This window comes from Sander lucioperca, chromosome 1 (assembly GCF_008315115.2).
Source record: "Sander lucioperca isolate FBNREF2018 chromosome 1, SLUC_FBN_1.2, whole genome shotgun sequence".
NCBI classification, from domain to species: domain Eukaryota; kingdom Metazoa; phylum Chordata; class Actinopteri; order Perciformes; family Percidae; genus Sander; species Sander lucioperca.
Genome location: NC_050173.1, coordinates 31,222,131 through 31,247,746, shown reverse-complemented (window position 1 = coordinate 31,247,746; position 25,616 = coordinate 31,222,131). Strand labels below are relative to the sequence as shown.

At 40.4% G+C, this 25,616-nt stretch overlaps 1 protein-coding gene across 4 annotated transcripts in view; it reads left to right on the top strand.

The window, feature by feature from the left end:
• Positions 1 to 25,616, top strand: part of mid2 (midline 2) — a 164,686-nt gene that overhangs the window by 114,210 nt on the left and 24,860 nt on the right. For all 4 annotated transcript variants that reach the window (XM_036002289.1, XM_031303292.2, XM_031303293.2 and 1 more), the window contains 5 exons: positions 33 to 128; positions 12,842 to 12,949; positions 20,529 to 20,677; positions 21,862 to 21,989; positions 22,306 to 22,449. In XM_036002289.1, the coding sequence (XP_035858182.1) occupies positions 33 to 128; positions 12,842 to 12,949; positions 20,529 to 20,677; positions 21,862 to 21,989; positions 22,306 to 22,449 (625 nt within the window). The remainder of the gene's footprint in view (positions 1 to 32; positions 129 to 12,841; positions 12,950 to 20,528; positions 20,678 to 21,861; positions 21,990 to 22,305; positions 22,450 to 25,616) is intronic.

Here is a 25,616-nt window from a genome sequence, read left to right as displayed (position 1 = left end):
TTCCTCCTCCTCCTCCTCCTCCTCCCTAACAGCAAACTCTGGAGAACAACCTGACCAACCTGGTGAAGAGAAACAGCGAACTGGAGAACCAAATGGCAAAGCTCATCCAGATCTGTCAACAGGTTGAGGTATGCAACATGTCTATATGTCCGTGTCTTTAGTTGTTCACAGAAGAAAAGGTTCAAGTAGTCATGCTTAACTGTCACTGTGACAGTAATTAAAACCACAGTGAGATTCTCAATTGATCCCCATAGCTTTAGGGTAGGTTTTGGTCGGGATCAGGATAGCAGCCATGAAGCTTCCATATTCCATATTTGTGCAAAACTAGAACCCTAGTTGATCAAATGAAAGTGGATCAATTGAAATCAACTCCACAAGAGCTACCCTGGATTTGGAGTATGTGTTCAAAGACCAGCCCTGTCTCTTAAAAAATATGTTTCCATAGACCAACAAAACTGCATTCTCAATTATGTTCAAGGGAAACAAATTTTGTCCCAGGTTTACATTCACGAAAACTTTTCTAATTAAAGTCCGCGAAAGTCAGCGTAGGGAGGAGGTCGGGGTGGATGGATCGGTCAAACAAACAGGACTTTCACACGGGAGACTGCTGTTCCTATCCCGTGTGAAACCAAAAGTCAATGTTAACTTGTTTATGTAACATATTTAACCTACCAACGTACTTAACATATGTATGTAACTTAAATTACGTAACAAACTTACAAACTCATCTTTTTCTAAACCTAACCAAGTAGTTTTGATTCAATTTACCACGTTAACTATGTGTTTAAACAGGGTCTGTTTTCACAACGTGTGCCGGTTGCAGAAAAACATGTTAAAATATGTTTCCCTAAAAATGCAGTTTTGTTGTATGGTAACGTAATTTTCTAGGAGACAGGATTGTGTGACCATCCTTAAAGCCAATGTAGTCCCTCATTCAGCACTTTCAATGTGTCCAGCCTGTATATAAATCTGGTACCAGCCTATATATAAATCTGGACAACGCGTCTCCACTTCCTCCCAATGTACAAAAGTGAAGCCAAAATATCCTGGATAAGGGCGCTACCATCTTGTAATTTTGGAGCTAGGGTCTGCCTAGTAGTGATCAGGCGGTGGAGCCGCGGTATCGAAGTCCCGCCCATACACCCTTCCGACCAATCACAGCTGTCAATCATGACGTTTCACCCAATTTTTAGCATCAAATAACTCATAAAAACCAAACTTATCAGAAGAATTAACACTTGAACATCAGTGTAATCAGAACTACCTAAAATGACAGAAACCATCTTTGGGGGGGAAATTATTTGACGTGTATCTTTAGTTTGGTCAACGTCCCATCCGCTAACATGGACGGGGCAGGATTTATGACCTATATTGCAGCCAGCCACCAGGGGGCGATTGAGATGTTTTGGCTTTACTTATACAGTCCATGCATCAACCCTGGAGCCCGTTTCAGGAAGGAGGTTTAATAGACTCTGAGTCTAACCCTGATCTCTGAGTTGATTTACCCTGAGATGGAAACTCTGAGTTTTCGGTTCCAGAACAGCTGATTTGAGTTGGTTCAATCAACTCAGAGTAGGTTGACTCAGATTTAAGCGCTTGCACCACCACAATAAAAAGGCAGCAGGAATGGAGCCATGATACTACAATTCACCATGGCAACAACCACAAACAAATCAGTCGGCATACTTTATCCCTCTGGAACTGGAACTACTCATGCGCGCATACAGCTAGTTTGAATATATATTTTGTTAAAAAAAAGCAACACGGCTGCTGCTGCAAAATAGCGAAAAGAAAATTGCTGCTAGAGTCAATGCGTAAGCTCTAATATAGTGTATTAATTTCATATTTAATCACAGGTAACCTATAATATTACTGGTGAAAACTGGAATGGTATTACACCTATAATTTCATTTAGGTGCAATCCTGCGGGCGAAAAAGTAAGCTACTACTAATCCCATTCTGAGGTTGCAGCACCATGTCATTAACAGAATTATAATTTATAATCATTTAATTATTTTTAATGGCTCTCACTGGTTTGTGTCCAGGGAAATCTACAAAAACGTTTAAAAACGTTTCAGAGCGAGGCACACTTTTCTGACGGCTCTGCATTTGCAAAAAACCTAATGCGACACAAAGAATCTGCCGGGATATAAGAGCATGCCCACGATGGGTGACGTTAGTATTATGAGGACAATAAGTTATCTACATATCTGATGGACTGTGAATAAAAACGATACCTCTCAAATAGGAAGTTATCTGGAAATAAAAATACTTCTAGTCAGGCCTCAATATCATCTCCCGACGTATGTTCAACTCCCTGCGAAGTAGTAGAAGTTGTCGACAAAAGGACATGCCATGTTTGGGAAAAAAAAACGTTTTCTAATCTGCGTAACATAGTTAATAAACCAACACGTTTTTTTATTCATGCAGATAACAAACCGCGCTAAAATGCGCCTGATACAGACTGAATGAATGAATGAGGAAATGAAAGAGCGCTGTGTCAGAGGGAGGAGACTGAGAGAAACTCGAGGTTTATTGAAGAAAACCTGCTCCCGACCAGGTTAGGTTCACAGGCTCAGTTACCATAGTAACAGACGATGAGGTTAATTTACCTCTCTTTCTGAAATGGGCTGGAGTGACCCCTCCTTCTCAGGTTTAAATAACCTCTCTTTCTGAAACGGAAAACCCAGAGTTTCCCTCATCTCAGGGTTAACAAACTCAGAGTTTTCACTAAACCTGACTATACTACGAATCAAGATCAACATGCCCTGGATTTATTTCTGTTACCCAGCTTCACCTAACCTAACAACCGCGGTCCCGCCTAAGCTGTGACGGTGACGGTGGTTAACAACTAGTTCAATCAACCCAGGGTTTCCCAATTCAGCAATGCGCGCGTTCACATAAAAGAGGCGGTGTTTGCTCTACATGACCAGTCGCAAACATCTACCAGAGCCGCATATTTTACATAAGAAGAGCAAACTATAATTCTACATAAATATGAAGAACACAGGCACGGTTTTACAGGCAAAACACAATACAGTCGCTGCTTCCTAAAACAGGAGGAAAGCTGGCAAAAAATAGCCGATGCTGTAAACGCGTAAATTACAAAGCTTATCAATATCACTTCCCCATCAGTCAGGCACAATATCTGACCATAATTACACTTGTGCTTTCTATAAACTGTTGTTGCTTTAGCCTATTATTTTATTTGCACCCCTGGCAGTGGGAAGCGATTGTTAGAGCAAATAAAAAATATAAAAACATAATTCAAACCGATGTGCACTGGCAACACACGGCTCAAGAAGCTGACAAAGATACATAATTCCCTCTGCTGGAAATCTATATCTTTCATAAAAATACCCATCAGGGAATGTTAACAGGGTTGTCGGTCTCTACATGTTTTAACTTTTATGAGCGAACCTCTCTCTCCGCGCACCAAGCTCTGCCTGATCTTCTAAGAACAGTGACGCCGTTATCAATCGAGTATTGATTGGACACATCAGTTGATCTCTAATCTTCAACATAACCTGCTCCCTAGCAGGTTAGGTGTTCAGCATAAGTTACCATGGCGATTTAATCCGGTAACAAGTGATCCAACGTCGTGATACACAAAACCCTGGGTTGAACCTGAAGTTACCTCGTTAATGCCAAATCTTGCTTCGTAGTACAGGCCTCTGCTTTCTGAAACGGGCTCCTGGTGTCTAGTTTCAAAAACAATCACAAAAGAAGCTGAAGTTTAAAGTTTTTTTGTCGCTGACCCATGCGAGGCATTAGAGAGAAAGTTTAGATGATTGAGGCCTCAATCTGCATGAATTTTCTCTCTTTCACGAATAGATAAACCGTAATCACCCCGAAGCCTGTTATTGATTGTGTACAGTTCACTGCCTCTGCTATTGGTGACTGCTCTGATGCCACGCTCCTGACACTTTGTCTCTGACTCTGGAACATTTCTGATAGAAAAAGCACAGTGGTAGAAATTGAACTTTAATTTCTTTCTTTCTTGCTTTCCTTTTTTTTTTCTCTCACTCCTCCTGGATCGCGGTTATGCCAGCAATAAAATCAGCACTCCATTCTTTCATCTTCCATTCTTGCCACTGATCAAATATTGATTTGTCTCAAAACTAAAAGTGAATTTCAGTTCCCTATTGTGGGTTCATAACATCAGCATTGCAGCACTGTTTTCAGATAATTTATATTGAAGTATTATTACTTGGAAGCCAAAGACAAGAGGAAACCATACCAAATAAAAAGATACATTAACAATGACTTAAATGTCTTTAAAATATATTTTATCTTTAATCTCTTTATCTTTACAATCAAGATTCAGGATTACAGTACTTTATATATCCCTCAGGAAATTTGTCTTGGACATAAAGGCTGCCACATAACAATACATACACAGACGTAAAGTGCATAGCACAGACAAATGCAGACATGCGCTGAAATGTATTTGTGCAGAATTATCTCGTTATCTTTCGTTTGATCCAGTGACTGATGCAATGCACTGCCATGAAAATGAAAACACCAGATACCAGTCAGGCTCTCAATGACCTCTTGTACTTTGCCGATGGTAGCTCTCCAGACAATCTGACTCAAACCATGACTCAAGAACAAAGGATGAGCTGGAGTAGCTCTGTTACAGCAACCATCCACTCTCTAAAGGGGGTAGTTATGTAATCCAGACAACTTCAAACTTTGAAATGACCACTTTACTGAAAAGCAAAGCTACTACCAAAACACACACACAATATTCCCTACTTCCAAGGTGCTAACAGCTTAATGTGATGCCTTTACTGTGTGCCTCTTTAAGGTCATTGTCTCATCTGTGTCTTGTTATACTATGAGCTTTGGTTCTCATGCATCTTACTCTGTTGAATATGATTTTAAGGATGAATTACTGTTACTGTTGCAACACTCAACAGTTTAGGTCCCGCTGGAGTCACTCATACAAGAAATGTATACTCCCAAGTCAAAGCAGAAAAGATTATGTGTCAAATAGCATGTATCTTCCAAGTAGAAACTATATTTGACTTGTCACAAGCTGGCAATGTTTCACAGCTCACCCGGTTTGGATTTAGTTATAATTTTAGCATGAACCCATACCTGTCTGCAGAACATTATACCTCAACCAGTCTTGTCACTGCTGACCTCTTCCATTTGGGCTTGTGCTGTGATTTAATGGAGGCACTGTGTGAATCCAGCCAGAGAATACTAATGCATAGCCACCTAGTGTTGTTTGCGCCTGCATTACTAACATGTGCATGCACAAACACGCAAGTGCATAATTTCTGTCTCAACGCACTCGCTCTTAATAAACGCCATAATTTCTCTGTGAGAGTTGACAGTAATGGCCATAGAGGACAAATGCACTTTGGTGCCGCCAGCACTCTGTGTGCAGTTCATTTCTTATTAGCCGGGCCTGGCTCCATTTTCTCTGAGTCACTCTGAGGTCCATGAACAACAACTCATGCAGCCGCTCACCCAATCAAAATTAAATGATCGCTGAGTGATTCATTAACAAACTTCGTTGACAAACTGTTTGTCAACAACGCATGGAGAGAGAAAGAAAAGTCTGTCTGCATATTGTCTTAGCCTGCATACCAAGTTGTGCCACTGCCAACAACAACAGCAGAATCTCATCACTTATTCATCAAAAATAAATGAGGAGTGATAGCATGGAGGGAAACATGCTCCATTGACTCTTACGCAAATCATGAAAAGAAACTATGTTTTCCCGCCATGCTTGTACCCATTCAGAACTATTCTCCTGTGTGATGTCAATGTCAAGAGGTTTTTTTAATTATTGACATGAGGAATGAGGGAGTGCAATGTTTTACAGGTGAGTTCATATTAATGTGGGTCTTTAGAGTAAAGGAGAGGAGAGGGGAAAGGAGGACAAATGAGAAAAAGAAGATTGCGGAAGATGGAAATGTTAGGAAAGTAGAGGAAAAAATGAAAGTAGAAGATAAAGAGCAGGGTTAAGAGGGCAGGCAGAGGAAGAGGAAAAGAGGCTGTGAGTGTTAACGTGACAACAAAAGATCTCTCTGACTGAAACAGTTACAGTACGGGCACTGTGTGGAACAACACGCTCAGCAATAATGCAATACAACACAGACAGGGAATTTAAAGAAAAGAGAGGTTTGGTGGAGTGAGAGAAGTGTGTGCACAAAGTAAGAAATCTCTGAAGGGCTTTGAGCATGACCTGGTTTCCTCTCCTCCTTGTTTGCATCATATTGTCTTCATGCTGAAGATATGATCAAACACAGTGTGAGTCAGCTTTCAGTGTGTCAGCACACAGCACCGATGCAGCCCTGTTCTCCTGGGCTTCTGTCTGGGGAGTTCTCTTCAGTTATAGGAAAGTTGAGATGACTTGATGATGTGTAGAATGTGTTGTTTTTTTATAGTTGGGAGGCGTCTGTTCTTATTAAAATATTTGGGGTAGGATTGTTAAATCTGGCACTGCACTATATACCTATATACCTATATAGCCTCTTCTTTCATACTTAAATAATACCTCCGTAAAGGCTTGTGCACTTGAGACTTGGAACTTGGAACTGTTGTGAAGTTCAGGATTTTGCATTTAACATCTCTTTCCTTTGAATTTTTCTTGCAACTTTACAGTTGATCTGATTTTCTGGCTCTGTCCCACTTTCTCTAACTCTTACTCTCTATGTCTGGGGTTCAACTAACCCTCCTGAAACACAGATTGTGTTGTGATGAGGCATGTTCTTCGGCGTCTTTTTAATGATGGCACTCTCTAATAAGCATACAATGCCTAACTCATATACTGTGTCTCAGGGTAGGGAACTCGTAAGAATTGTTTGAGGAAGCAGTCAAAGCAGCAGCCAGTTTTTCCAACCCCAGGAATTGTGTTGCCAGTTTGGAGGAAACTAAATTAGCTCAGTGATAGGGTTGTAAGTTGTGCGTAATAGGACTGATGGAAAAAGGAAAGTATTGCATCAAATAGAAGTCCAGTGGGTTTAATGCTCAGACATGTATAAACATTGAGCTGGAAGTCATTAGCCAGACTTGTCTTGGTTTATGTACACTGAAGCTGATCCTGAAATGGCTGTAATGCTGCCTAATCCTTTGTACCAGGTCTCATCTCGCCTCTCTTTACCTTTTTATAACAGAGCATCAGTGAGATCGAAGAGTCCACTGCTGTTGTTTGTCTTTGCTATATTTCTAAAGCCATTTGCGGTTCCATTTTTAGCCAAAGATGAGGACATCAATGCAGTGGGATAATGGCATATAATGAAATTAAATTCTCGCCTGTGCTTTTAACAGAGGGCCACACCATGTTTTTGTGTGTAAATCTATATATTTCTCAGTTTTTGTGTCAATGCTCCTCCTTCTATCTGTCTAGTCCATTAATTTTAGTGAAAGGGCAGCAACACTTTAAGCCAAATGCTAACATGCTCAAGTTTAGCGCCTATACTGTTTACCATGTTCACCATCTTAGTTTAGCATTTTGGCATTCTAACATCTTATAAGTAGCACTAAACATGAAGTACGGCTGATGTTATTTGTTTTGCAGGTATTTGGCAAAACCAAAGTAAATGGACAGGTTGAAATTTGGAACGCTAGATGAAAAGTCAAAGGATCATCTAAGTCTTTGATTACATTGTCTGGGAACTATGTACGAATGTCTGTACACAATCTTGTGTCAATTTATGTAGTAGATGTTGAGATCTTTTACAGGATAGGGTTGAAGTGAAAACTGTGACTTGAAATGACGCTAGAGAAATGCCACGAGTCACCAAAGTCATTAGGATTCATCCTCTAGGCACCAGAAATGTCTGTACAAAATGTCATTGCAATCCATCTAATAGGTGTGACATATTTCAGTCTGTACAGACCAACAGCAGACCAACATTGCTATCAGCTAGTGTGGCTAAAAAGACTAAAACAGAATAAATGTACTTACTACTTAAACAGGACTGTCTAGGTTTATCTACTAACACATATGTTATATATTATCATGGTTAATAGTCAGTGATTAATGTTATGTTAGTAAATCTAGTTAGCATATAAAAGTTTACATGAACATTTGTGGGCTTAAAAAGCCATACTTCAAATTCATTGCCAGTGAAGCATTTCCAGTTATCACCTCTTTCTGACATAACATCCAAGATATATGTCTCGCAGTTTCTTTTACTCCATCCATAAAGCCACATTGCCCGGTTTTAGAGCTAGGTGCCACTCTGGTGTCATAAATCTCTGGGAATCATCCCAGAGTCTGTGGACAGCATCAGAGACAAAGCTGTCAGACTGAATCCTTGCATCTGTTTGAGAAGAACAAGATCAAGACCGAGGCGAGTGTGTGTGTGTGTGTGTGTGTGTGTGTGTGTGTGTGTGTTTGTGGGGGGGGGGGGCATGTCGGGGCAGGGGGTATTGGAGCAGACAGAATGGGGACGAGAGGAATAATAGAATAAAGTGGGAAAACATAAAGTGGTATGGAGGCAGTACAGGATTGATAGGACTGGAATGAGCACAGAATTGATTTAAGATGTGAAGGTTTTGGTGTCAGCAAGAGGTTAACAGCTGTTCCGAACCTGGACCAGTCCCTACTCAGTTTGAATGGAGGCCACTTTGGCTAGAGGAGATTGTTTTGGGAGCCATACATTGTTCAATTGTCGTGCTTGTTGTCTGCATTTGGAACCCCGGGTGTCCACATGCTAAAGTCAGTTGGTGTGCTGTAGGGCAGGGCAAATTGTTTGCAATATTGATACACCACAATATGGCAAATGCATGCAAAATTACATCCGAATAAATAATGTTTAGTGCATTCAAATGTGTTATAATGTGTTTTAACTGTAGTTTTTAATTACAGTTTGCTTAGAATCATTAACTTACAGTGTAACAGTATTTTATAAATCACTATATGATTGTGTTAGTATGACACGATTCCACTGAAAGTCAGTAGCAGCTAAACTTAAATTATCTCCCAGCCCCAGCGGGACTATAGACTGTGCCAGTTAATTAAAATGATCTATGTTGGGGGCGCACTGGTGGCCTTAGGGTTAAGGCGCCAACCATGAACCCTAACATCCCTGATTCACGTCCAGCTGGGACCTTTGTTGTGTGACATTCACTCATTTTCTGTTTTCTGTCTATAAAAGCATTACATGCCCCAAAATAATTATATAATTATAATAATACAGTATATTATCTTTGGTTATATATCACTTATTTGTACTAATGCAAATGTCCAGAATTTGGGGGGCACTTTTAAAAACATGATACCTTAGACAACAGTGGTCTGATTTTGTTGAAACTAAACCACAACAGAAATTATGTCACTTCATGTGTGATCGTGTCTTACTGTCTCAGAGTTGCCATCTGTCCAAGATGACATTCAGGCTTTCACAGAAGTTTTAAACTGACTTAGAACTTTAGGCTCAAACTCTTTCTTTTCCCCTAAAATTTAAACTTTAGAAAATCTAAATATTTAATATTGTTTTATTCTGTATCTTCTCATTCCAACACTTCCTTGGATCTACATAATGCATACATCATACACAATGTAGACAACTTGTTAAACATTGTATACACCTACCATAGTTGGTATGTACACTATAGTACATTTGGGATCTCCACAAAATAAAGTTGTGAGTTTGAACAATGCTTGATAAGACAACATGAGTTTAAGAAAATAAATTGGGATTTGTTATGTCAGAGTGGGAGGGTAATTTAGCATTGTTTACCGGGGTTTGTGATGTTATTGTGGTGTTGCAGCTGTGACAAGTTCTTCTGACAAATACACATAGCTTTATTAAGACTAATGAGAATTGCAACATCATTAAAACTCACACACACAATTCAGTTCATCTATCTGGAGTCAATAGATTTTGTCAAAATCACAAAATAGAGCGAGATTACAATGTTGAATCACAAGAGAGGAATTTAGGACTTGCCTCCTCATTTGGACCCCAGCCCACCTCTGTGTGATCGACAGCATCTGAGTGACTCTGCTTGGCCACACACATCAGTCATGTCTTTATTTGCTGAAACAGCACAGAGTGGGTGGTGAATGGTGACTGTCAGTCAAAAATGTAGCTGCATAGCTCATTTTATTTCATTTAAGCTTGTAAGTAATACAGTCCTCATTTCCATGGTATGTAAATAAGGGCGATAAATTTAATCTTGACATAATGCGGGAGCTGAACTCAACCTAATGATGTATGGGAGCATATGTGCTCAGTGTAACCCTCCTGTAAGAGAACCAGAGGTGGAGGATGTGGTGAAGTTATAAGGTTTATAATGGACAACTCTTTTCATTTATTGATTCTGCTGTCAGATCGCACTCTGTGGGCTACATTGTGATTATACTGGTCTAGATGGGCTTATTTAATACTATTCAGTTGCTAATTAAGTCTGCATCTCCTTACCTAATAGAATGAAATGATGGCTGGTTATGCTAACATGTAGCTATGATTTATTTATTTTTTTGGCTGGATGATACTGAATGTGGTGCACTCAAATGTCAGCTTCATTACCGTAAAGATGAATGCGTAGCCAAGAGAGAATAGATATGCATTAACAGGATGATTTAATAAGATATGACACATTGTGTGCTAAATGTGTGTACAATAATGAAATATCATAATCATAAATATGAACCACTAAGATCCCTTTATTATAATTTCTGACATATTAAATTAGCACAGACTGTAGCTTTATTTTCTTTCAGTCCATCTCAGACCCTGTTTTTACTGATTTTCACAACCTTCTTGAAAGCAGGAGCACCTGGAAAGTCTTTGGCATTAAAAGTGTTTTCAATCTTGTTCTTCACATTTTCCAATAAGACCTTTAGCGTAGAGTTTGCACTGTGATTGCAGTGCACCTGCAGAGGAGCCTGATGAATAGGGAGATGCACAGTAGGTGACAGTGTTTGTGTAGCAGGGAGTAGATAATAATGTCAGGAGCTGGCACAGGAAGGTGGAGGTTTTGAGTGAGGTTAAAGGACGGAGATGAAGATTGTTTCCGTAACTCTAAGCTGCCAAGTAGCTCAGTTGTAATTCAAAGTGATCCTAGACAGCTGCATTTATCCTGCTTAATTACTAACCTGCAGTCATAAGATTGCTTTATGCAGAATTAAGTGTGTGTGAGTGTGTGTGTGTGTGTGTGTGTGTGTGTGTGTGTGTGAATAATGAGGCTTAAGTGGATCGGCGCCTTGTAGTGAGCTTTGTGGAGTGATGAGTAGAACTTGATTGTTGCGGTAAGTAGTTTGATAGTGCAGCATGACAGAAAGTGACAAATAACAAAAATAAATAAAAATTACTTTATTTGTATCGGTAAAAAGTATAGACATAAAAATCACAGGTGGTAAATCTATTTATATTGATATGAAAATAAGTCATTAGAGACAATCAGGGAGAAACTGTAACTGCTGAAGAGTCACAATGAAATAAACTATTTTATTTGTAAGTTTAAAGAAAAGCTATATCTTTCATGTAGACTTGATCTCTCGTTTTTCATTCTCACAATTAGTTATTAAGAAGCTCTTCCAAATCCAAAATGAACAGACTTTCTTAGATTCTCAATTTTACACTATCTTTCAGCATACTGTACTTGTTAGCCATTTCATTCAGGTGTGTGCGTGTGTGTGTCTTTTTTGTCACAATGCTGATTATATTGAATATTTGCATCACTTACAAATTGCCACATCCTGTCAGAGCAGTGAAAGGGTCTCTTCTCACAATGTATTCTCTGGTGTATTAGGTTTGCCAGCTCAGCAGTACTCTTGCTACAGTCAGTGCACTGCATGAAACACTCACCCATGTTTTTGTGACAACAAAAACTATAGCATCTAGTGAAGCAGTTAGAGCACCAGTGTTGTTTGTGAGTTCTGGTGGCCTTAAAGGCCATCCTTGATGGTGAGCCTCTATTTGATCTGCTAGTGGAATTCCTCCTCTCCAGTGCTGACTTCTCTGGATACTTCTGAAGCTGCCAGTTTGAGTGAAAGCTTCCCACGGTCATTGTGCTGAGTGATTTTCTTTAGTATATTGTGGAGTAAATGTCTGATTTCCCTGGTGTTCTGAATTGGCTCGTGCAGACAAAATAATAGTGACTCCTGCCACCACTGTGGCGGAATTGATTAGAATTAGATGAAACAGCAACTACAGCCAACTCAGTGGTAAACCATCAGTCCCTGAATTTTGAGGGGTCAGTTGTCCCTCAGCAGAGAAGCTGGAGCAGTATATCTGAACTTTTTTCATTTGAACCCCCCGCCCCATTTTGGTAAAGTTATAATTGGATTTTACAACTGGCAAACTGTTGGTAACATTTCAGCATTTCAATTCAACCGACACCCTTAGTGTCTAAGTAACATCCACACACCCACACAAGTTTAAAGTTGCTGGCTCTTCATTTAGTGTTAGCCTGAGATGGTAAACTGATGATGGGTTGCCTTGGCAACTTTGGTCCTAAAATAATCACGGAATCTATTAAATCAACGTTGTGAAAGCAAAATTCTGTCAGTGAATTAATGAGTGTCTACACAGGCACTTTTCAGGAGCTTTTTAAATGAAGAACATATTTCTTGTTCATAATGAGTGAAATAAACATGTGTTGTTAGAAAAAAGGCTTTTCCTTGTGTGTTGAATGCATAATGAAATGAAGAAAACAATGACGTGCTCTGCATGTAAGTGATGATATGAATCGTCTTGGCTGCCAATCCAGACATCTTACAAAGCTCCCTGCAAACAAAAAGGATGAAAAAGTGGCATATATCGTTTTTGTTTAAAAATGTAACATATGGCCAGGTTGGTGTGATTTGTGAGTGTGTCTGTGTGTAAGCAAGCCTCATATTCTCGTGTGTACCTGCTTCTGTCTCCAGGTGAACACAGCCATGCATGAAGCCAAGCTGGTGGAGGAGTGTGATGAGCTAGTCGAGATAATCCGCCAGAGAAAACAGGTCATCGCTGTGAAGATCAAAGAATCCAAGGTAAAATATTCCCAGGATAACTTTTATACTTTTTCAGTTTTCGGCTAGAGAGAGATTTTACTACAAGATTATTAAATTGCAAGCTGGAAATATGAAGATGGCTGGTTTCAGCAAGTTAAAGCTACACTGACTGATTTTTGGCCATTAAGGGGCATAAAAACAAAATGTAAACAAATATAAGTCAAATCATTTCACTGACCGTTTGGTGAATTACTAAAGCTAAAGCGTACATGCCGCCCCCTGAGCCATAGGGGTGGATTGTAGATTGTTCGATCCCCGGCTCCTCCAGAGAGAGTACCGAAGTGTCCTTAAGCAAGACACTGAACCGCTAACCGCTCCTGATGAGTAGGTTGGCACCTTGCATGGTAGCCTCTGCCATCAGTGTATTAATGTGTGTGAATGGGTTAATGTTGTGTTGTAAAGCGCTTTGAGTGGTCGGTAGACTCAAAAAGAGCTATTTAAATGCAGTCCGTTTACCGTTTTAGCTCTGGTTTGGTCTCCACCAACCCCTGAGAAAGATACGTAGATGTTTGACTTTCTTCACCAGCTAGTCACTAACATTGCGTATCGTTTGGTGGCGGTCAGGTAGCGTACATTCGGTTTGCTGCTGGAAATGGTGTTGATGGGAGTGGTGGTGAGACTAAACCATATAGTACATCTTTGTTCAGATGTGCCTTGAAACTAAAACAGAGAGCTAAAAGTAGCCAGCTCCATAGAGATACAGAGTTTAAGGATAATTCTCTGTATTGCAGTTTTAGGTTTATTGATTTCACATTGTTTCATTCAGTACATCAGTTTAAACAGGTACGCCTAACTGCCATTTGAAACAACCAAATTGGCAAATACATATTTAAGAAACTCAGCTCAGCTCAGCAAAGTCCACTAGCGGAGAAACAGTGGTTGAGAATGAATATGAGAGCAGGAGCGCTGTAGACAGAATACAGTATATTCATCCAGGTCTTTCACTGGCTTTAGGAGAAATGGAAAAGACAAGCAAGGATAAAGAGAGCAGCGACTGCCTCTTCCACATGTAGGCAATCAGAATCAGAATCAGAAAGGGCTTTATTGCCAAGTACGTTGCACATACAAGGAATTTGTCATGGTGTTGTTGGAGAATGTCACACATTCAAATATAAGAAGGATAAAAATAATATAAACAATATAAGTATAAACATATACACACAGTATGTATTAATAACGATAAAATAAATTTAAATAAATAGTAAAATAAGTTGAACCAACCTGAATATGAAGTAATATTCATAATAAGAATTTGAAATGGCAGAAAGACGGTTGTAAACTTGCTGCAGGACTTACTGTACAGATGTGTGTGTGTGTGTGTGTGTGTGTGTGTGTGTGTGTGTGTGTGTGTGTGTGTGTGTGTGTGTGTGTGTGTGTGTGTGTGTGTGGTTTGCTGCCCTATGAGTGCCAAGGATTTTGGACAGAGGCAAACCCTAAATCTCACCCTCCCAGAGGTGAACTTTTAAGTGCTTGTGGAAGATCCTCTGAGGGAGCAAAAAGAGCTTTGTCGAGAGATGAAAGATTTCCAAACACCGTACACAAGGACTGAAGGGTGTGGGTGTGGGTGTGAGAGTGCAAGCATGTCAGAGTGTGTCCACAGTGATTGCAGACAAAGAGCAATGCTTGTTCTCCTGGGAGTCTGGGTCTGTAAAAGGCTGTCTAGCAGAGGATAGAGGAGTGAAATGCAGGAGACGGAGAATAGAGGGACCGCTCGATTGATGTCACCCTGCAGGTGATTTGTTAATATTTGAGACTGTTTAACAGTCAAGAAATATGAATGAAATGCACCTTGAGTAATTCAAATAATCAGGGATGTGTTAAAATGGATGTCTGCCTAAGATGAGAAAAGAGAAGACCACCAGAGGTAACGTATGTTGTTTAAGGCATTTCAGCAAACAAAAAAACGTTTTTCTGTTAAGGACAGTGTCAGAAAGGGAAGTGTTCAGAGGTGACTCTGCAACAGAATAACAGGATTATGCCGGCGTGATCATGGTGTGCAGAGCCTTGCAAGGTGCTCCCATTCTCTCTCTAAGGAGACTCGGCAGTCATGTCTAATCTCTCCCTGCCCAAACAAAACACACACTATTTCCATGTTCTGGTGTGTGTCTGCTTGTCCTCCACCATTCTCTGCATCTCTTTCTCATGCGGAAAACTATTTCAACTCTTTTAGAGCCTTCAGGATTAACAACTCAAATGTTTTTTAAAAATCACTTGATTTCTTAAAACAGAAGCCACTTTTACCTTCAGTGTACAATGGCTGGTAGAGTAGAAAAATTTTGTTTGGGGCAGCCTCTAGCTCACCCAGTAAGAGCGTTCGCCCCATGTTGGCTGAGTCCTGCAGCAGCCCGGGTTCAAATCCGACTTGCGGCCCTTTGCTGCGTGTCATCCCCCATCTCTCTCCCCCTTTCGTGTCTATCCACTGTCACTATAATAAAGGGAAAAGCCCCAAAAAATAATCTTTAAAAAAAAAAATAAAAAGTTGGTTTCAATTAACCATGACCACAATATCTCCTGAAAATGACTTTAAGGAATAGTTTGACATTTGGGGAAATACATTTGTTTGCTTTCTTGTTGAGGGTTCGATGAAAAGATTGATATCACTCTCATGTCTATACAGTAAATGTATAGCTGGAGCCAGCAGTTGCTTAGCTTAGCTAGCATAGAATTAGCATAGAGTTTAGAAACAGCAGAAATGGCTAGGGTGTGTAAAGTATAGGGGGCGGGTCAAACCATCACCAATTAAAAAGGAAGTCTCTGCTGAGTTCAATGATACCTCACACAAGACTCTACCTTAAACGGGTCAGCATTTATGAAAGGGGGCGTGGCTTAAACATAGGGGGTGGGCCAAACCATCACCAATGAAGAAGGAATTCTCTGCTGAGTTCAATGACACCTCACACAAGACTCTACCTTAAATGGTTCAAATGTTATGAAAGGGGGCGTGGCCTGAGTAAGTGGGCGTGGTTAAATTATAGGGGGCGGCTCAGTATCACATGTAGACCACACATTATAAGTTTCATGTAAATCGGATGATGTTTGTCATATAAGGTGCATTTCCTGTTGCCAGCGGGGGGCGCTATGACCAAAAGTCAACATTGGCCTGTATATGTCCTCAGGCCTGGACTGTTGTTGATTGTATGAAATTTCAAGCAGATATGACAATGTACACTGTAGTTACAGCCACTTTCTTGTTCATCGCTAAACACTCAAAATGGACGCCATGCCACGCCCACACCGTTTGATGAAAAGTTTTTCTTTTAATAACTTTTCATCTTTAAGGTGTTGGGATGGTACAGACCAAGTTTGAAGTCCCCCGGATGAAATCTCTAGGAGGAGTTTGTTAAAGTATAGCACCTTGACTTTTAATTCAATTCAATTCAATTCAATTCAATTTTATTTATAGTATCAAATCATAACAAGAGATATCTCGAGACACTTTACAGATAGAGTAGGTCTAGACCAAACTCTGTACTTTACGAAGCCCCAACTATTACAGTGGTTGCCTCAAGAGCAAGCATTAGCAGTAGCTATTGCGACAGTGGCAAGGAAAAACTCCCTTTTTTTGTTAGGAAGAAACCTCGGACAGACCCAGACTCTTGGTAGGCGGTGTCTGACGGCACCAGTTGGGGGAGTGGTGAATGGTGGCAATAATAGTCATAATAAAGATAGTGAAGCAGTGATCACAATGGTAGTCATAGTAGTTCATGTCATAGTAGGGCACAGCAGGGCGTTACGGGGTGTAGTGTGGCACAGCAGCCTGGGTGGACGCGGTTGGACGCGGCAGGACGCAGTCGGACACTGCGGGGAAACGCAGAGCGTAGCAGGGTGTAGTAAGTCCATAGCGTCAGCTGCACCCAGGACCCCGGTGTAGGTGCCACCCAATTCCAAGGCGATGTTCTGGGTGAAGAAGAAGCAAAGGGACTCCGGGGAGAAAACTCCCCAGAGCTAGGTTAGTAACAGGCATTTCTGGGACTAAGATGCACACAAAAGGAGACAAGTGAAAAGAGAGAAGAGGGAGCGGCTCATTGTGTCCTTGGAAGGAGCTTCCCACAGCAGTCTAGAGTTATAATAGCGTAACTAAGAGAGGCAGGCTAAAGAGAGGGGCCCTGGACCGGGCTCGTACTCTCCCCTGCCGGAACGGGCTTGTACTTCCTGCCTCCCTCTACTCTACTCTACTATGCTGCAACTCCTCACTCCCTAACTATAAGCTTTATCAAAGATGATGGTTTTCAGTTTATTCTTAAATGTGGCGACGGTGTCAGCCCCCCGAACCCAAGTTGGGAGCTGGTTCCACAGGAGAGGAGCCTGGTAGCTGAAGGCTCTGGCTCCGATTCTACTTTTAGAGACTCTAGGAACCACAAGTAGCTCTGAGTTCTGGGAGCGCAGTGCTCTAGTGGGACAATAAGGTACTAAAAGCTCTTCTATGTATGATGGTGCTTGACCATTTAGTGCTTTGTAGGTCAGGAGAAGGATTTTAAATTCAATCCTGGAATTTACAGGATTTTACAGGAAGCCACTTTTAGGCCTTCTTCCTGTTGCCACTAGGGGGCGCTATGACTTTAAGTAAATATCGGCCTTTATTTGTCCTCAGGGTTGGACTCTTATGAATCCTGAAAAGTTTCGAGCCAATTGGACAATGTATACTCAAGTTACAGCCACTTCCTGTTTTGATGGCGAAAAACACAAAATGGCCGCCCCGCCACACCACGCCCTATGACGAAAAGTTTTTCTTTTAACAACTTTTCATCTTTAATGTCTTAAGATGGCACAGACCGAATTTGAAGTTGATCAGATGAAATCTCTAGGAGGAGTTCGTTAAAGTACGACATGTGGAAATGGCCAAAATCGCACTAAGCCAATTCATTTGGTGTAATAATAATAATTCCTTCAGTTTCAATAGGGCCTTCGCCGCTCGGGCCCTAACTAGCTTAGTTACTGTAACTACTGCTTCTCTGGCCAAAATTAGCTACTCAAGAAGCTTACATAATAAAGTGCAGACTAACTTACAAACTGATTTCATAAAGTTTGACAAAACTGTGTAAACTACTTACGAGTGGCTGTAGTGTTCCATGTTTATATTGTTGTTCAGACAACATTTTCTGACCCTCCACTTCCTGTGCTATCCTAGCATTTTAAAGAAGGATGAGTCCGACTTGTCACACACTGTAACACTGTTTCAGGCTTTGCGAACTTGAGAGCACACATGGCAGGGATGTTAAGAGAGAGCAAATGAGTAAAATTTAGTAAGATAGGTATTATTGTGCACTTATGTGGATGATAGCAAACACACAAATAAATGTATTGAGCACAATGATTTTCCTTTGCCCAAATTGAGTTATTCCTTGCGTGATAATAATTACATCCTACAAAATATATAATTCATGTGCAAAGTATCTTTTTCTTTGCTCAAAATTTCCCATCGTCCCAACATTTAAGCTATGATTAGACTGTTATATTTAGCTTTAGATAAGGGTGTCTTTACACGAGGTGAGACGCTCACACACAAACACAAACCCTGCCATATTGTCCATTATTCAGAAAGAACGGGAGTAATCATCTTTAAAATAGTTGTTTGGTGAACATGTTGCCAAATAATAACCCATCCATTAAACCCATCTTGCCTTTCCTCTCAGTGCGGTCAACAACCTGCTTAAATGTAGTTTTTAGTGACAAAAGATTATGGTCATTAGTCAAGAAGTCAATTGAAAACTCCATTAAGAAGTCAGCCAAGAGAGGCTTCTAAGTAGCACCAGCTTTCCCAGCAGTTGAAAGGGAGTGAACATTAGATACTGTTTTGATTCTTTGAGAGCTTTTGATGACGAGCTCTTAACCGATTGTAACCCAGTGTGTTTTTTCTGAATTCTTATTTGCATAATCAAAGCCCTGCAAGCAAAACATATGTTGCTGAAATCCTTTAAGGGCACTCATGATTTTGAATGTTAAATCTGCTCTCTTTTTTGTTTTATTTTAGTGTTTAGATATTCAAGTTATTAGCTGTCACTGAAAGTATGCTTTTTCAGACAATGAAGCAACTTTACCATTTGCCATTTAAAGGTTCACCAAGGTTTCATTTAATCATCATTGCTGAGAGGCTCTCCATACTAAAGCTGCTATTTAATTCTACAACTCACCTTTCGTTGACAGTCTCGAGGCTCATAAGCAGCCTGTGTTATTTCCTGTGGTGAGTTTCATCAAACTAAGTTTATTTGAGGAATCAGGATATGAACCGTAACGAAGATAAATTGATTACTTTAATTTCAAATGAGCATAGAATGGCTTCCTTATGCTCAGTCGGAAATAATATTACAGTACCGCCATTGACTAATTACAGTCAAAACAAACCAAACAAACCCTATGTGTGTTTGTGTATAATCTGACCTGACTGATTGACCTGCCTCTTGGCGTGCACAGCATGGTTGTTTGTGATGAAGATGAAGCAAGTTAATAAGGGCATTTGTGGGCCAAAATCATCCATTTCTTGCTTGTTTTTCAGGGCATGAAATTCCTCCTGCTGCTTGGTACATTGGAAACATGCACACCTAGTGTATGGAGATAAATAAGTGTTTACAAGGCGGAAGCTGTGGTTTGGTTGGTGAGGGCAAGAAAAGTACATCCATAGTGTTTTCTAGTCCATTTTGCAAATATTTTTCTTAGTACATTATGCTACGCTCATTAATTAATAAACAAGGACACATTAGGATTAGCATGCTGTAACTCCTGCTCTGACGGTTATTATATCGTATAACAATGCATTATGCTATTCATCTCTGCCCTTCTATTACGCAACATGTTCATAGGGTCAATGTGAAAATAAAGAGCCAATGGCCTCGCTTCAACTCTCACCTCTGTCCTCTCTGCTGTATACTTGGTGTCTTTCCTGTCTTATGTCTGTGCATGTATCTGCATCACTGTGTCTATGAGCGTGCTTATACATGGAAGGTTTATTATTGAATGTATGACAGCAAACTGTCACAAGGTGATAGAAAAGGTGGATTTGTGAGAAGTTTATCTGAAACATGGGTTACATCACTGGCTTGGCTGAGTGTAGAACGACAGCCTAATGCAGATTTTCAGGTTTTTACTCCTTCCATCAGTTATATAAAGCTAAATTAATTGCACATAATTCAAAGATTCCTTTGACAAGATCATATTTAATCAGTGTCCAACACATTCAATATCTATCCAAGACTCCCGCAGAGGGTTTGTGTTTGTTTTTGTGTTGTAATACAACTTCAGCTTTGTTAATAGTGTGCAATATGGCAACTTGTCGGTTTCACCTAGCAGGAATCATCTCAGGGAGTGCTACCAGTGATTACCTTATGTTAGTCTTTTAGAGCAATTTGGCAGGAAAGCTGAATTATATTTCAGGAAGTGTTGAACATGTTTGCGGATTAGTGACTGTCACAATGATAAATGCCTCATACCGAGAGACCAAGAGAAAATTGAACAGTCCAGTCACCCAAACAGCAATGTATTCTTTCAAGGCTCAGATTGAGCGATGAATATAAATTGATGTGTCGCAAGATAGCGACGTGTACTGTATTTGTGTTTGTTCCAGGTGATGAAACTGCGTAAGTTGGCTCAGCAGATCGCAAACTGTCGTCAGTGTCTGGAGCGCTCTAGTGCCCTCATCACACAAGCCGAACAGAGCCTGAAGGAGAACGACCACGCCCGCTTCCTCCAGACCGCTCGAAATGTAGCAGAAAGGTGGGTGATGTAATGCAGAGACACACACACACACACATATGCACACACACAGTGAGGGAGAAAAAGTGACGTAGTGGACGGTAAACTTTGTTCACATCCGTGGATATTTAGAAGGTAATATTGTAGTTTTCAGTTGTTATTTTACACTACATCCCCAGTGACAGACCTGGACCTATGTACATCAACAGGCTGCTTAGAAAGAGTCATAAAAAGAGACACACAGAAATAAACGTCCTTTGACTATCACTGGTAAGACACAAAAATCTTACTACGTTACAATGAGAATGATTTTGTTCTTGTAACGCTGCTGGTGAAATCAGCATTATATCAAAACCTTTTTAGCTCCTGAGATCAATTCCAGGCCTCTGGTGAAAATCATCTATCTGTTAAGGCCAACTATGCCGTTTCTCTTTCCACCTTCCTTCTGTAATACCTTCATCCCTTTCTCCCACCACAGGCAGCCGACAGCTGTCTCTCTCTTTCTCTCACACAGACAAAGGTCTGTGCAAAATCTGCAGCTAACGTAGCATCTTTTTATTTGGCACGGACTCTAATTTTTTCTAGCACCTGGCCAGGCACTTTATTGGCCGACTCGTTTCTCTTCACTGAGGAACACAAGTCTCAAGGACTAGCTCTGCACTGCTCGGTAACCCTGCCAGCACTGTGGTTCAGGCTGGCTCCTGCCACAGACGGATCACTGATGCTCAAAGCAGAAGTAGGCACAAGTTTCCACAAAGCTGCACAGACTATGGAGTCAGTGTGTCAGTGTCTGTCTGGTTTGTTTTGTGTTTTGCTTTTTTGCTTGCTCTCTGGGTTAACATACAACTGTGAGTTAGTGGTAGTTTATGTTGGAGCAGGTTGCAGACACTGTTCTGTTTGATGCTGTAAATATGTTTATATTGTATTTTTTCAATTTTAAATATATATATTCTATATTTTCTTTCCCTCCATCCTTCCCCCTCTCTCTCATCTTTTTCTCACAAACTACTTGTCTGCCACCTCTCCCCTCTTGTCACCTCACTTCCTTCCTCTCTCTCCTCACATTTGTCTACCTCTTCATCACCTTTCGTCTTTTCCTCCCCTCTCTTCGCCTCATCTGACATCTCGGCCCTTCTCTGCTCCCTCACCCCTCCGCCGTTCCTGACATTTCCTTTCCTCGCTCCCGTGTCCTGACCGCACTAAAGGGTTGCCATGGCGACGGCCTCCTCCCAGGTACTCATCCCTGACGTTAACCTGAATGAGGCGTTTGACAACTTTGCCTTGGACTTTTCCCGGGAGAAGAAGATTCTGGAAGGACTAGATTACCTAACAGGTCTGTCTGGTCCACGATGGACACCTACAGTATTTATATATATATATATATATATAGCATTTACATGTGTGCAAAACCTAACTTTTGATTACTCATTTTCTACTTATAACTATTTAGATTACTTATTACTTATTATATTTGACAGTGGTTTCTGCTCCGCTGCATTTAAAGATGTACTTTACTTCATGTTAATCTTGAGGTGACACATTATCTCTCTTAGAATTACTTATATATTAGTTCAAACAAGTTAATTATGACCATTTATAGCTTTTGTTTTTACGATCAATCACATTGATGTTGATTCTTACACCTATAGCTCCCAGTCCGCCATCCATAAGAGACGAGCTGTGCACCGCCTCCCATGACACCATCACTGTTCACTGGACGTCAGAGGACGAGTTCAGCGTCACCTCCTACGAGCTGCAGTACACCATCTACACTGGCCAAACAAATTTCATCAGTGAGTCTTGTGTACACACACACGTTAAGTAATTCGATCCGTACTGTAGATCACATGCACTCAATATCTGAGCCTAGAAGGAAGTTCATATTCAATTGCACTTCAGCAATATCTAGGGGATTTTCATGGGATTTTTTTACTCAAGGTTTGGCCAAGAGGGATCATATACTTTGTTGACCTTTGTTTAAATGCCATACAAGTTCAATTTAATAGAGAATTGGGAAACTGGCAGACATATTTGATTTGTTTCTGATATGCTTCACTGAGGAAGTAATTCCTTTAAATATCAAACTGGCTATATAGAGCTTTCTAAGAAGCATTCCCATCCAGTAGCCATACAGTCGCCAATAGAAACAACTGAGTAACACTGGTAATGCATGATTCTAACTGCACTCTTGAAGGTCCGCTAACATGAAGTCTCCTGCTATATCATTAGAGCAAAATACCTGCATGGTAACTTCAAAGACTCGAGATTGGTGCATCTCTCTGGCATCAGTAGTGTTTTAATCATCAAGAGGGTTTTTATCAAACGCTGCCAATTCAAAGAGCTTTTAAAGTGAGATTATGTAACTTTTGAAAGAAGAAATAACATCTTACTCTTACAAATGAAAAGTTGAATTCATAAGGATAAAACACTATCTTACACAGGGGTTTTGCTGCTAAAGCTTCACATGGTCTGGTAAGACCAGTAGCTTTTGGTAACTAATGTTAGCTAATTTTATTAAGATTTAGCTGCTTAACTTTACAGAGTCAGTTTTCTGGATGTATGACTCTTCCCAGCTTGTGCTACTGTTATGCTACATTGTATTTACCAGTATCCTGTAATTCAATCAGGAGAGACTTCGTTGCAGATATGCAAACATTTATTACTAACAATTAACTAAACAAGTACAACAATTATTTGGAGATTAGACTCCATTGTAAAGGGGATCTATACAACTAATGTTTAGGAAAACCAAACACATCCCCCAATGGCATCTAGACACTGGTGGTGGTGGTGGTGGTGAGAAAATCCGAGATTTAAAATGGGCCGTCAGCTGGGAGAAGACCGATACACCGTCGACAATGCCTGGAGGTAGAAGGGGAGGAGGCGGGTCGCACTCTCGTCTGAAAATACAACTGACAGAAACGGGAGAGAGAAGATATTTAAAACAAGATAGTCAAGCTGTGATTGGATAGAACATACGTGCCCGATTGTAATTGGTATACAGAACCGAAACACCCACTGCCCAGCTGATCAGTTAAAGAGAATAGAGACAACGTATTAGAAGTCTCCCTGACAGAATTTACGCTGAGCTACATTTCAATCAGAAGAGATTTCGTTGCAGATATGCAAACATTTATTACTAACAATTAACCAAACAAGTACAACAATTATTTGGAGATTAGACTCCATTGTAAAGGGGATCTATACAACTAATGTTTAGGAAAACCAAACACATCCCCCAAAACTTGAAAAGAATTTAAGTGATTAAATGACATGAATATAGCCTACATACCTTACAGCCGCCACAATCTGTATGGTAATAGAAACATGAATGTGTTAAATAATCAGTGAATAATCAGTGTAACAAAGACATTGAGCATTGACATTGAACAAACCCCCGAAGACATAAGAATACGATGTTGCAAAAGAAAACCTCGGCAATTCAGGCCGGGACAAACAAAAACTCGGCGATTCAGGCCGGAACAAACAAAACTCGGCGATTCAGGCCGGAACAAACAAAACTCGGCGATTCAGGCCGGAACAAACAAAATCTCAGCAATTCAGGCCGGAACGAACAAAATATCAGCAATTCAGATGAACATGCACTCTGCAATCCAGGCAGGAACAACCACAGACCTCTGCAGTTACAAAGGCACCTGTAATTATAAGGGCAATACACATCAGCAATTCAGGCTGAACATAACACAAAACATTGGGAATTCAGGCAGGAACAAACACAGAACCTGTAGTTATGATAGATGCAAAATAAAATCTAAATTGATGAAAACAGTTATAACAATACATCAGTACCATTGAGAACACCACCCATCCATTACACCACCACCAGTTATATGCAATCTTACCACAATCAAGGTTTAAGAGATCTTTGGTTATTGATGATGTCTTCTACATCAGAGCAAATATATGAAGAGTACACAGAGGAAGCCCACCGTCCAAGTTGTTGTAGAGAAGTACTGTAGACCCCTCGACTAGCAGCAGTAGTAGCAGCCCCTATTCTAAATGAATGACTCGTAAAACGCTTTGGTGAAATGTTAGCTTTGATAAGGACTAGTTCCAAATGCTGTTTAAACCAACATTTTGACATAGGGAAATCTCCAGGAATACAAATAAGGGTGACAGGGTACTACTCTGTAAGATAGATAATCATATATTTAAATGGCAAAACTGTGTGTCAGTGCGGGCAACAATGATTGAACTAGCGCATCCACATTAAGAAGGCTGAACACAAAACCAAACCTCGGCAATTCAGGCCGGAACAAACACAGAACCTCTGCAGACTTTATACTTTAATACTTAAAGTACATTAGAAACGGGCACTGTTACTAAAGGGTTATCATAGTACTTTTACTAAAATAAATATATGCCTGGTTATTTTACTGAGATGCAGTACTACATCTACCACTGTCAAGAGATCAATACACCACAACCAGTTATATGCACGCTTACCTGGATTATGCCTAAAAGATCTCTGGGTTGCGAAGACGTCACGAATGTAAGGGGAATAAACAGAGGAAGACCATATGCCGGGTTGTTGCTGCAGGGACATACATGAAATGCCTTGATTTCCCGCATTAGTAGCTGCCCCTATTCTGAATGAATGACCCGACTAAACTGAGTAAAGAAAACTAAATGATGCTAAACCGAAATACACCCGGAAAACCTCTAGTATGAGCATAAGCAATGAGTAGTTAATCTTAGATTAAAAGCAATGAAAAGAAGCAGTGTCTGAGACTTAGAAGGTTAGTGTTGTAAGGAGTACAACTTAATGAGGTCAAATGTCATGAGTTAGCTGCGTACAAGATCAGTGATAACGTCACTTAATGCACTGCATAAATGAAGAGTTACAATAGAGAATTTACCCACCCTGCGAGAAAAACAGGTTAAACATGCTGCAATAAGAAGCTATTTAAACGTGCATAATTTGAAGTATAGCTGGCTG